We start from the raw sequence: 14,138 nt of genomic DNA, 5'->3' as shown, positions 1-14,138 counted from the left end.
TCTTCAAATGTTTCATATAGTGTCATCTGCTCATATTTGATGATGAAGAAATATGAAATTTAACTTGAAGGAAAGAATACATGAGCTTGACGCAGATAAGATCTAAAAGACTTTTGCAGGGTTACCTTTTACTTCATCACCCAAATTGCTTTCATTGCGAACGTATTTGATCTGTAATCTCTACCTACATGTACCACCTGCAAGTGTGAAGTTGAATATAAATTGCCTTTTATCAGATTTTGATAAACCACAACAAAACATAATTACATTGGCAAAAAAATGTCAAGCAAACATCAAACTCTGAAAGAGAATGTGTTTTCAGGAGTAACTTTACTAGAAATCATATTAAACCCATTTCTGCTTTACACCCCATGCCCACACCCCACCCACACACAGACAGCTTCACAATTCATGAATAAGGGCAGAGACATTTGACACAAAACCAAAACTAAAAACAAAAGCCAGTAAATCTTAAAAATGCCCCGTAAACTCTGCAGGGACCACATGCAGTACACCTGTAAACTCAACTTGACATTTATGAAAAGTTATGCTTTAACACTGAGGCAGTCTGCATTGACTCTCAGCAAGTCACATAACACTGCCATCATCACTTCATGCTTAACTCCCTATATGCCTCTATCATGTGCAGCTGTGTTGGACTTAAGTTCACATGAGATGAGTTGGCAGCCAGTGGCTTGACCTTTTACAGAAACTCCAATGTGCAACGGCTGCCAGAGAAGAAGATGCAGTCTATCTATCATGGTCAAGACACCGTATCCAGCTTTAATCATGGAATAAACAGAGTGATGGGCAAAGCCTGTCTGCTCTGTTTGTAGAGGGATTTGCAGTGTTTACAAATCCATCACCTGAATCTTGTAGGAGGTATACTGTATAATAGGAAGACTGGTACAGGAATCCTCCACGTTCCTGAGATGAAAGAAGATATGTACGCTTCTGACATCTTTTTGCCCAGTGATTCAGTCACTACGCACTTCAGGTTTGACATCTAACATAAACTATACACTGCAGCTAGGTACAGATACGTAATTGCATTACTGGCAAGTCGCTATAAAAGCCATAGTTAACCCGCTGAGGATGAACTGATTTTGCTATAACAGGCATTTCCATAGACACCAGCCCAAAGTATATTTGGGACTAGTCTCGAACGGTTTAAAGTTGCCAAACATCACTCTGCTGATTTTGCATTTTCAAATTCTCTAGACTCCAGACTTTCTTATGTTACACAATCTGTCATATTGTGTTTTCAAGAACCAAACACAGAAATGATATGAAATCATCCCACCATGTACAGTGTACAGTATCTTACACACAGTTCTGAGAAAAAGGCATTTGATTTCTATTGAGTGGAAAAACTCTACATGACAATATTATAGGCTAATTCTCCACAACATAAGATTTTGTTTGGAAATGTGGAATATTCTTCTTTTTTTTTCAAGAAGCAAAGTGAGAAATCACAATTTCCTGCCCAAGAAAAACATTTACATTGCATTTGTATCACACAAAGGGATTTTTGTGCATTGTTACTTTTGCAAAGATCGAATGACTTGCACAAACTCGTGAACATAAAACCACTGCGAAGTATTTTTGCAATTATAGTTGATGTCAAAAACGGTATGTACATGTACATTTGTATCGCAAATAATTGAAGTATAAACCTAGATACACAAAGAAATGAGCAAAATTAAGGTTATTATTAAGCAAAAAAACAAGAAAGAAATTAAGTGCAAAAAAGCATGTCTATTTTCCTATGTAAATTGTAATCATTGTTATAATTTCCATTGTTACTACAAAACAAATTTACCATTTTTGATATCATCGCTATTATTATCATGCAGTAGTATAAATTGTAGTATCAGTAGTACCATTAATATAATCATAAGTGCTATCAATACAATTCATCATTTGCATATTTCTGACCCTGCATCTCAAAACAAACAAATAGTTTCCAGATATGAATTTTTAGTTAAGACCATATTCTGAAAGAACAGACTTTAAGCTTTAAAATGATGTATAACTCAAATCAAATGGACTCTCCTAACCTATCTAAATTTTGGAAAGAAAGCACAAACTCAGGGAGAGTGTGAACTGAGAAAAGAGGCTCTGAAGTACAGTGTCTATTCAAGCGCTTAATCTTTACCAAACCGTGCTGGCTGTGCGATGAATGGGACAAAAAACAGGCAGTAAACCACCAAAGTAACAACAATGAAGGGATTATCAGATTAGACTGAAATTAAGCATGCCTCATTAACACATTCTGTCCATAATTAATGCCAACTTTCAAAGTAGTAGCACTATCCTTTCAAAAGTTATTAGAGTTGAAAGTGAAGAGTGTGGACAAGGTTTTTCAGAAATGAAAAAGGGATTCTAAAGACACACCTAATCACACTATTCTACCAAAAATGTTCGAGATAAACTGCTAAAAAACACACTTTCCTGCCCGTTTTATGATACCAAATTTTAGCATAATGTAAAAGAAGCCTCGCTCTTTCAGAAAATATGAAAAAGTCAAGTTCGGCTAGGTTGACCCATTTCACTTATTTTCAGTCCTCATGCAAAATCAGTGTGTGCAACTTTATGTTCGTTTTGAGGTGCACTGTCACATTTACAGGTAGAAAAAGATTGATATAACATTAGATTTAGAAAGAATTTGTAGCTGCTTATAAAAAAAAAAAAAAAAAAAAAAATATGTCATTCCTTGCCCTAATCATAGAACGCCTACTTCAATGACGAGGCTAAAGTAGTGACAAGTTGATTTGTTGTTCAACCCTCTAACTATATACCACATCATCCTCCCTGCTAAAAAACGATTTTGGCTATATCTCCCATTGACACTTCAAATCCCATTTGAACTCCTTCGCCTACAGCCTCCATCCTCAACTAATTAATTACTTAATCACATTTCCTTCGGAGCCATGCAGAGAGGTGAAGATATTTTCCTCCATCCTCTCACATGAAGTAGGTATTTTCATTTTCTTTTAATATTTTCTTCGTTGAATGCATCCTTAGAGTCTGTATCATGTGAAAGTTTCCTCACAATATCTCACCATCTTTGTCACACCCACTGATCCTTTTACACACAGTCAATTGGAGGGGAAAAATAACCCATCAAGGACTAGCTGATTTTGCAACAGCATATAATTATTTCCCATAGACACCTGCCTGAGTATACTTTGGATTAGTCTTCAATGAGTTAAGAAACCAGAGTTATTCAAATACAGTACCATATGTGACCCTGCACCACAAAACCAACAAAAAGTTGCCAGACATGGATTTTTAGTTAAGGGCAGATTCTGAAAGAGCAAGCTTTAAAATGATGTATACATCAATTCAAATTCACTCTCATAACCTATCTAAATACTGGAAAGAAAGCACACACTCCGGAAAAATGTGAACTGAGATAAGAGGCTCTGAAGTAAAGAGTCGATTCAAGTGCTTAATCTTTTCCAAACCACACTAGAAGTGCCGTGAATGGGACAGAAAACAGGGTGTTAACCATCTGAGCAATAACAATGAAGGAATTATCAGATTAAGCTGAAATTAGGCATGCTTTATCAACATATTTTGTCCATGATTGATGCCAACTTTCAAAGCAGTAGCATTATCCTTTCAAAAGATAGAGTTAAAATTGAAGAGTGTGTACAGGGTTTTTGAGAAATGAAAAGGGAACTCTATTAGGAACATCTAATCACACTGTTCTACAATAAAGTGTTTGAGAAAAACTGCCTAAAACACAGTTTCCTATTTGGTTTTGTTTTATGATCCCAAACTTTAACAAAATGTAGGAGAAGACTTGCTCTTTCAGAAAATATGAACAACTCAGTTTTGGCAAGGTTGACCCATTTCACCTATTTTCAGTCCTCAAACAAAATCACTGTGTGTGACTTTTCATTCGCTTTGTGATGCACAGTCACATATACATGGTCAACTGGGGTGTCTCTGCTTCTTAAACAATCACTGTATACCACAACAAATGTGACTCTTTAACCCTTAGAAGACGAGTCCCGAGTATACTCCGGCAGGTGTCCATGGGAAATATGTGTAATAGCAAATTCAAATCAGTCCGTCCTCAACGGTTTGAAACATTAACATACATTAACATACGAAGAATGTTTGTTGACTATGGCCACTGACTTTGAGGATTCCACAAAGGAAGTTCATTAATTTTTGGCATTTCACAACTGAGTTTTTACTATGTACTGTAACCTGTACAATTAATTGTATACTTCTTTACCCTCTTTCCTTCCTATCTATTATTACATCACAATCATTCATACCTGAAGTTACACCTGGAAAGTGATCTCATTTTAAACCAAAGTTCAATTCCGTCTGACCTTTAACCTTATGTGATTTTGTCCAACTTCTGATCACAGCATTTATGTTTGAATACCTTAAATTACCACGTGGGGGATGAAAAAATATATATTATTGTGGCTGTTCTTAATTTTATCAAGATCTGGGGCATACAGAGGAATGGCTGCTCAAACAGAAAAACAGACAACCTGAAAACATAATGCTTCCAGGGCCATTCGGGGGCTGAGACATACTAACATATTAGTAATACATTTGATAATACTGATATATGTTAACAATCAGTTTGAAAAGTAGGTTATACAAGATAAGATGATTAATTAATCCATCAAAAAGTCAACTGCCCATATACTTGGCCATGATTTGTAGAGATATTTTGTCGATATTTTGTTCTTTTTCCCTCATGATCCTGGTAATAACATATATTAGATGATCTCATCATGCAATGACAAAAAATTACAAATCTCACACAGAGTCTACCATGTTTAACCCTTTGAGGACGGACTGATTTTGCGATAACACACATTTCCCATTGGCACCTGCCAGATTATTCAAGGGACTTGTCCTCAACAGGTTAACTTAATACAGGATAACACAGAACAGAACAACAGACTAGTGCTATTCACTGGTACTTGGTTTGATGCTCTACATACATGTTCATTGTATACACCTGCCGGTGAAGGAAAGTATGCCCCAGAATGACACGTATTGTGCTGATCAGTGAAGTTTGTATTAGACAAAACTATTACTTACTCTGAAAAATGCATTGCTGCTCAGATTCCAAAACCTTATTTTGCAATGAACCTGAAGATTCCACCACAATTGTAGATCTGGATGATGCATATTTTTTACCACAGACATTTGATTCTTCTTCTGTAATCCGCAAGGCTGCACAAAACCATGTGCTGATGGAACTCTGTTTGACAATACGCTCAGATCATTCCACAGCCAAGATCAAAGCAAACAAACTCTTATTGGCACACCACTCTTTAGGATGAAGGTACACAAAAATATTGACGCTTAAACCTCCACAGGAATGTGATCTGATCTTGATAGAGCAATCATGACTTACATTAACATAATTGCAAACTTGTGTCATTGCGTATAGAAATATCTGGGCATATGTAAAGTCACTACGTAGCATTCAGTGCCCAAAGTCTATTGACCCCTTTAACCCCTTTTGTGCCAGGGAATTTGGACAGTGTGTACAATGCTATGCTATTTTTTTTTCTTCTGCCAGTTGGCACTCACAGCACACAAAGAGTCAACCAATCAAGTCCCCCAAAACCACATTTCAGTAGTTTTTATCCTCTTTCTTTTTATCATAATATTCTCTCATTAATTACTAATACTTGATACTAAAGGTAGACTAAAATCCTTCATTGAGCACTTTGTTGTTAAAATTGCAAGTTGTTTATTTATTTTTGCCAATTTTCGTTGCAGTATTGAAAGAACCTCCCTATTTGTGAAATCTATAACTGATTTCTAAATTGGCAAGACTGTTAAGAAGAGTAGAGTTCCAATTCTATCTCAAGTTGGCAAATTTGTGTAATATTTTTTTCTTCACATTCCAAGCCTGTGCAGATTTTTGATGAAGTTAACCAGTTATATCTAATCTTTCTCTAATATCTTAAATGTAGTGAAATCCAGAGGTGCTAATTTAATGATGGCAAGGAAATGATTCCTGCAGCAATATTTCCCCATGCCTTGATGAACAAGTTCCTGCAACGACCTCTCAATTTTTGAGAATGATGTGAAAGTACTGTATAGATTTTATATTTTATATTTCTACAAATTGAACTGTGTGAAATATAAACCTTTTTTTCCTGCTTTTAATTAATCATTGTATTAGTACTGTTTCTCAGTCATTGACTTTTAACCAGTTTAGGACGGACTGATTTTGCTACAACACTTATTTCCCACAGACACTTGCCTGAGCAGATACTCAGGGCTCCTCCTCAATGGGTTAAGAATTGGTGATCAGAATGATAAGTGAGGAGTGCATGGAAAATCTTATGAAGTTTGTCTGTTTGTCTATTTGTGTTTGGTCATTAAGATTAACCCGTTGAGGACAAGTCCAGAGTACACTAGGGCAGGTGTCTAAGGGAAATGCGTGTCGTAGCAAAGTCAGTCTGTCTTCAACGGGTTAAGCTTTAATTAGCTTAAATAGTGCACAAGTCACAATTTTCTTGAGCAATAGCATATTTTCTTTTGTCCTTCCCTCTGTTGTGTTAAAATATCACAAAATCTAATGTTTCACAAAGATGAGACCGTAGAACAATAATAAACAACAAAACAATGAAAAATCTTTGGAAAATAGAACAGATATTGTCTGGAACTGGGAAATCCCTTGAATCGCAAAAGGAGTGCAATTTTGTCTAGCATGGAGTGACACATTCAAAGGGCCCACATGGTGCCAATGAAAGGTTAACATGATCAAAGCAACAAAAGACAAATCTGAGTGTGTGTCATCGTTACAGAAGCAAGATGGTGCCAGCTTACTAAAACTCAAGCGGCACAGTGACTGTGAAACATTACATTACCACAGAAATAAGGGCAAGATCCCACACATCCTTTAACCCTTTTTGTACCAGGGACTTTGGACAGTATGTACAACATTATGGGGTTTTCTGTGCCAATTAGCATTCAAAGCACATGAAGACTTAATTTCCCTCTCTATTCCTTCTGTACTGAGGTACACACTCTTTTATTCTCTTTCCCAAATCATGCCTGTAAAATACTTGAATGAATGAATAAATAGATAGATAGATAGATAGATAAATAAATAAATATATATGTAAACAAATGAATGAATAAATAAATAAATAAATACATAAATAAATAAATAAATAAATAAATAAATAAATAAATAAATGAATAAATAAATAAATAAATGACTCTATACATAGATAAATAGATAAACAAACCACTAAATAAATGAATAAACAACTAAATAAATAAGTACATAAATAAGAAGATAAGTAAAAAACTATGGGAAATACATGAATTGAACTTAAAAAACAAAACAAAAAAGAGAAAATCATTTCATGCTAGATTATATTACCTGAAAGTCCCATGTCTGTGCATAAATAGTGCTGTGGCTGGGATCTCAAACACACTGATTGCTTTAAAACCTTGGAATTGTTCCTTACCACTCCTGCCTGGCGAGTCAAACACATCACTGGAGCTATCCACGCTGCTCTTCCGTCTCCTGTGCCTGGCGATCAGCCGATCCGCCGCGTCAGACGTGTCCTCAGTCTCCGAACGACGCAACCTGATTGGACGGCAGGAGACAAATTCCATCGTTATTGCTCAAGTGACAGTGAGTAGAATACAACCTTGAGATAAGATCGAGCAAGGTGGAAAACTGAATCAGAAATTTTTCATGTTTAAATCTGTTGTTGTTGTTGTTTTTAGTACAGCCAATGTTTGCATCAACAAACTTTGCTCTGCTGCATATGAATTTCATCGCAGGTACATCAGATATAAAGACAGATTACTTGATAAAGCCAAAGTAACATGTCTTGTAAGAAGTTATTCAGGTTTGCTAAACAAATAAAAGACTGCGATGCAAATCATTCATTAACTCTTTATGTGCCATGGTGGAAACCCCCTGTGTGCCACGTTATTCTGAGACACGAAGGTAGTCATGCTTTGAGAGAGAATTCTGTATTTCCGATTTGTATAACTTCTACAAATTTCTGTTAAGATGGGCGTAATAGTAGGCAAAGTTAAAAGAGGAATGCCAAGCTTTGTTTCGATATAAATTGTATGCCGACTCTATTTTCAATTTTTTCGTTTAATGACCAGTTGCTACATTACTATAAAGGCATGACTTTTGCACATTAAACCGTGACAGAAACATAGAATGTACGAGTAAATCTAGATGGGAACATCGCTTGATAGTCGATCACCACATAGAATGCAAGCCATATATGAGAGGAACAAAAGCACGAGAAACGCTTTCATTGTGCCGCGGGATTAGCAGTAATTAGCGGTTTATCGATCGGTCTTGGCGGCTTTGTTTGTTGAGCAGAATATGCGAAGTTGGCACGCCGTCGACTGAGTCGGAGGTGCGAACGTGGCACATAAAGAGTTAATATGAAGACTAATCATACAGTGCATAAGCAAGAAGTTAAAAAAAAAGAATTACACAGGTATGGTCATGAAAAAAAAAAAAAAATCCTAGAATTGATATTTCTCCTTTACACTTTAGAGATGTGAACCATTTTTGATCAAACAATTTGATTACAAGTGAGAAAACTTGTACAAATATTTACAATTCTTTCTTGAAATGCACACAACTGTATTTGTACATTTTCCTCTGCGTATGCAGGGTCAACGTTTCAAGTATTTCCTTTGATTTCTCCCTGACATCAATTCTGGGGTTCACAATTGTGAGCACACAGCTGAACATCTGTGTCCCCAAACTGTGTTCCAGATATAAGATACCCTCAATGAGGATGGAGGTGTGATTGATGCACCGTCTGCGGAGAAAGGGGTGTGTGTGGTCAGGCAGTATGTTATTGTGTGTTTACATGTCCAACCTCTGGACATGTCATCGGTGGTGTATAAGGAGGATATTTTGTCTGAGCATAAGAAGGTACAAATGTGTGTTGTTGGTCGTCATTTACTACATTTGGTTGACTTTTAGTTATCACGATGAGTAATAGGTAATATGAATAATCACCTATAAACACTGGACACTTTTGTGTGTGTGCCTGCGTGTTTTAGAAAATAATAGGTTGGGCGACCCAGTGTGTTGATACTTGAACAAAAATGGTTTGACTAGTGAATAATCTGCATAATGCAATTTTGGAGCTCAAAAATACTAGATTTGATTTTGCCTCCCAGTGCATTTTAATGTATAAGGAAATAGGCTATTACAAATTATTTTTACTTATCGAAACATCTTTGAAACTGCTTTTGGAATGTCTTTTTATACCAATAGAGGGCCACTACCATGAAAAACTGCTTGTGTAAAAATTATTGATAAACACAATGTAGGAATTATCTCCAGCTTTAATCAGTACATTGTCCATACATTTAATCTGATTATTAAAAAATCTCCAGCATTAGTTATGGGCCTGGAGGTAAGTGGGTTCTTATTGGAAACAGCATACATGTACATGCTGTATCATCATTATATCCCAGATACAAAGGTTACTAATGCTCAAATGCACCCTGTGTTCAAACTAGCGTGGCGTAAACACCTGTTCTCCCTACTGTAAACATTGTCTGGGTTGTAAAAAAACACATCAAAAAACAATCACAACACGCAGAATCTTGCAGATAAGGCAGGAGAAGGGCTAATATTGACTGAATAGCTATCATGGGCCTTTGATGCTTAAAGCATATGAAATTTATTGCACCCACAATGTGAGCATGTCTGTACACATTTGATAGTAAATGAATTTACTATTTATGTCTCCATATTTAATAGATTAAATACAATTTTGGGGAGGTTTTATGCATATTTTCCTTTCCTCCTCTTAATCTCTTTTTTCATCCCCTTCTCTCTCTTTCTCTCTCTCTCTCCCTCTCTCTCTCTCTCTTGTTCCCATGGAATTGCAGTTTGCAGTAAATAAAAGAATATGAAAATTGATACTAGACACAGTGTTACATATCTACAGTTTGAGTTTTTGAACTGACCATACAACTCCCTCTAAGTCCAGAGCATAAAACCTACAAAACATCTTTTTCTTTATCTCTGTATTTGAAACATGAAAATACACTTTCTATCAAAACAAACAAAAAATACACCATGACATACAAATCTCAACACTTTTTTTTTTTTAAAGCAGATCACAGTATAGAGGAAATTCTATGAAATGATTTTGCTATTTCTTCCTAAATATGCATCTCATCACCTACATGTATTTTCATTGATGTAAAGAAAGAAACATTCACATAATGTAAAGTTCAACGGAGAGGTACAATAGCAATGGCAGAAATCACTCAAGTTCACACCACCGACAAAGTAATACATGCTGCACACAGACGTGTACATGGTATCAGATACTGCACACATATACCAATCAATTCCAATCTTTACACATATCCAGTTTTATCAATACACTCGTTTCTCCATATGAAAACCAGGTCAATTCCATTTCTAATACATTCTCCAAATCTACTCAACATAACATCAAATGCACTCTATATAGGGCCTACGTACTTGCAGATTAACGATAAACCACTAAATATCACATTTTGTGCCCACCCATGAATGATAAAATGAAACCACTATCCTTTATGAGCTCAATGAATTAAAATTACAAATTATCAAAACAAACGCACAACACATTGTCACATACATATCCAAATTTTCTCAGCAAAGCCATAATACAATGGTCTGCACTGATTCCAACCTTACCTGATCTACACATGCCATCACGATTCCAATAGTCCAATACGCCCAGCGGTGAGGAATGGCATATAACCAGAAAATTAGATTTCGCTATATAGCCAAGCTTATAGGCATGAGCTTACGCCATGTGAGCGGGAAGGCAAGCAAGGCAAAAATAGAAAATAACAAAACCAACAGCAAATGCCTTCCAGTGAGTGTCCGTCTAATTATAGACACTGGTGGAAAGGCTAAACTCTACACGCAGCGCACTCGGCATTCATGCTTACCCATCACCGCGGCAATAGCAGGGTGACACTGGCGTGTCGGTGTAAATGAGGCGGGGGATAAATGTTGGCTACCCAGATTTATAATTTTGTATCTCACACAGGTGCCTCGATTGAGGGAGGGGGTGGGAAGGTTGGGAAATTACCGATTTATTGATTTATAATCAATTTCATAATTAATAAGCACCATACACAACAATTCAGCAGGAAATTTTGCAACCAAGCCACATACATTTGGATACCATCAATACTTTTCCTCTCTCTACTGATTAATAATTCAATGTCTATTTTTTTTTATTCTTTATTTGCAATAGATGTCAGACTGATTTCCACAAATCAACAAGAGTGATAGACAAGTGTTTTATTGCATAAATTCATATCTCCCTGAGAGATTTAAGAATATTTTCTATTCCATGCAATCACATCAATCAATTTTGTTTATCTCCCTATCAATGTTTTGAGACAGGCTACTTTTAATGAAAGAAACATCTATTAATCCCAACTTAAGACACACCAAAGAAAGGAAAAAAGCTACAATCTGATAACCTAAAAAATATGTATATTAATGGAAGTATTGAAAGGAGTAATATAATAATGGGGGAAATGGAAATGGAAATGCAGTTCAGATTCATAGGTGGGAGCATAATAGATCTTTATTAATATCACCTAATAATGATGAACAAGAAAAAAATATGTATATCATTTCCTCCAGCTCACCAGTATGAAAATGCATTGGAAAGTCTTTAATAATGAAATGATTTACTTAATGGGAAATTGAAAAAAAAAATCATAAAAAGCATCTCATCAGACTTACTCACATACATTTTTGTACATCTTTAGACCGTAGTTCTGAAGTTTTCTACTCCATAGGAGTAATATGCGAAATAAATCACTCCCCATGATCTCAATCATTCATTTCCATTTCCAGGTAAAGAATTCCTGGGCGCAATAGAATATTGTCTTTTCTGGCACTATTGCAATGTCATAACAAAACAGACCATTGTCTAGTGAAGGAAGACTCAGGTCTATTGCCTCAAAAATGCACATACAGAAAAGCACATCACGAAATAGCCGATTGTTGTGTTGGACTGTCTTTAAAGGTTAGGACGATATTCCCAGGTATATATTGAAATCTAACACCAGCTCATATGACTGTGACGCACATTACAACAAATCCTAACCCCCCCCCCCCAACATTGCCCAAATGGTCATCACATTGCAATTGGTACAATATAGAAGATATGTAGATTCATGTAGTGTAATTTCTACACAATTGCTCATATTGTACCAATATGTGATGTCATTTCCTGCAAAATCCCATCAGGAACACACAACCAAAAGCACTTTCATTTTGCTGCAGCAAATATTCTCTGCACAGACAGGAACCTAATTTTAGACAGACAGTAGACATTATGACTACCTTTTTCATTCCTACAAATATAAATCACTCTGATAGCAACAAAAGAAAAAGAAAATGAACAAAAAAAGAGGCATGAACAGTAATCCATAATCAATATTCTCAGTCAAGCATACTATCTCCTACAAAAAGCACACTGGGAAATGGAACAATATATTATTTGGTAATAGAACAAGCTTGGGAATGTAAAAATCTGTGGAGTACACACATCCATGAAATTGACAATACAACAATATGAATGATGCAGGGCTCATCACTCACTTTCTTTTCTCTCTCTGGTGGCCCATTTGGGCCACTAAAATCTTTAAATCTGAAAATCTGGTGGCCCGAAATAAACAGAAACATGACAATTCAGTTTGAATCTTAAGTGCCAGATCAGGCCACCACAAAAGAAAGCCTGTCTTTGAAATTTTATGACCTGACATAGATTTTTAGTGGCCCCGAGCCCTTATATAAGGGTTACTGGACCTCAAGATTCATTAATCTAGTTTCATAGTGTTCCATTAAAACTTGACCTTGGTTTGACAGATGCACATTGGAGGTAATATATGGTCCATACTTTATCTATGTGTCATACTGACCTTGCCCACGCACTGACTACCCTGAAAAGAGTGGGCTCGCATAATTGATCCTCACACAATGACACCCTATGGACAATGCACTGCAATTACTTGATATCTAACCCAGATACCAGTCTCCATTTAGGCCACACCACATCACCATCGCTGTACTGTAACATGGTTCCAGGCAATACATTCCAGTGTCCTCTCCCACTACAGACCCAGACATGCATACACAATGATACACACACACACACACACACACACACACACAAACACATTATTTGACTGTCTGTCTGCCTGTCTGTCTGCCTGTCTGTCTGTCTGTCTGTCTGTCTAAAATATAGTTCTTTCTCCCAGCCCACCTCCCCCCCCCCCCTCCTGAGTTGATGTTGCTGATTGCTGTCTTAAAATTGCCAATCCATTTATGTTTGCTCCATTGGCCTCTGTTAATCTCATGTCTGTACCTCTCTTTTACATGGCCCATTCTCAGTAAAAGCGTTCAAATACGGAATTTTGGTGTCGCCGACCTTCCATGACTGTTTGCGGTTCCCTGAAACCTATTAGATACTATTTAAATGTTTATAATATATCACGAGGACTTTATTTGTTAAAAATAAACACGATCAAATGCGGTTGTCTACCTTTTTGTATAAAATTTTGCTGTTAAACTTCGTTAAGACCCCCAAAACGCAGTGTCGCCGGCTATTTCAGAATTATGTTTTATTGCTCCTCTCCGTACACAAACACACAATCCAAATATCATTTTCATGGACGATGAGCATATCGTATGTGCTAATCACAATACTCAAAAAGTTCCAAAATTTTTATGAACTTCTTTTTTATAGCCTTTTGAAACCTGTCGCCAAATTCACCGCCAGATACGTTACCAGTTTCTTTAGTGTTACAGCATTGCGAAAATAACAAGACTATGCAATGACCCTGTGTATATGAAACCCTGAGGATATACTTCATACACTGCAAGTACTTAGATTTTTTGTGCAACAGCTCTTTATCGAGAATACGGTACAATGTTTGAAATATCGGTTTTCTACACTTTTATTTGGACAGATACGTTACATACTTTTCACGCTTCCCACTGCGAGAGATATTGCAATGTCAGACAAATTGTATATTATTCATTACTCCTCGGAATGACGCATCGATTCAACATAAAAGTTTAGTACAAGTGAGAAATA

The 14,138-nt window shown here is 36.3% G+C and overlaps 1 protein-coding gene across 1 annotated transcript in view; it reads right to left on the bottom strand.

Annotated features, from left to right (window-relative positions):
• The window catches only part of LOC140245204 (uncharacterized), a 315,944-nt gene that overhangs the window by 101,745 nt on the left and 200,061 nt on the right, over positions 1 to 14,138 (bottom strand). The window contains exon 9 of the mRNA XM_072324793.1: positions 7,482 to 7,603. Within this exon, the coding sequence (XP_072180894.1) occupies positions 7,482 to 7,603 (122 nt within the window). The remainder of the gene's footprint in view (positions 1 to 7,481; positions 7,604 to 14,138) is intronic.

This window comes from Diadema setosum, chromosome 22 (assembly GCF_964275005.1).
Source record: "Diadema setosum chromosome 22, eeDiaSeto1, whole genome shotgun sequence".
NCBI classification, from domain to species: Eukaryota; Metazoa; Echinodermata; class Echinoidea; order Diadematoida; family Diadematidae; genus Diadema; species Diadema setosum.
Note: the sequence above shows the minus strand (reverse complement) of the source record. Positions and strands in the feature narration are given on the sequence as shown.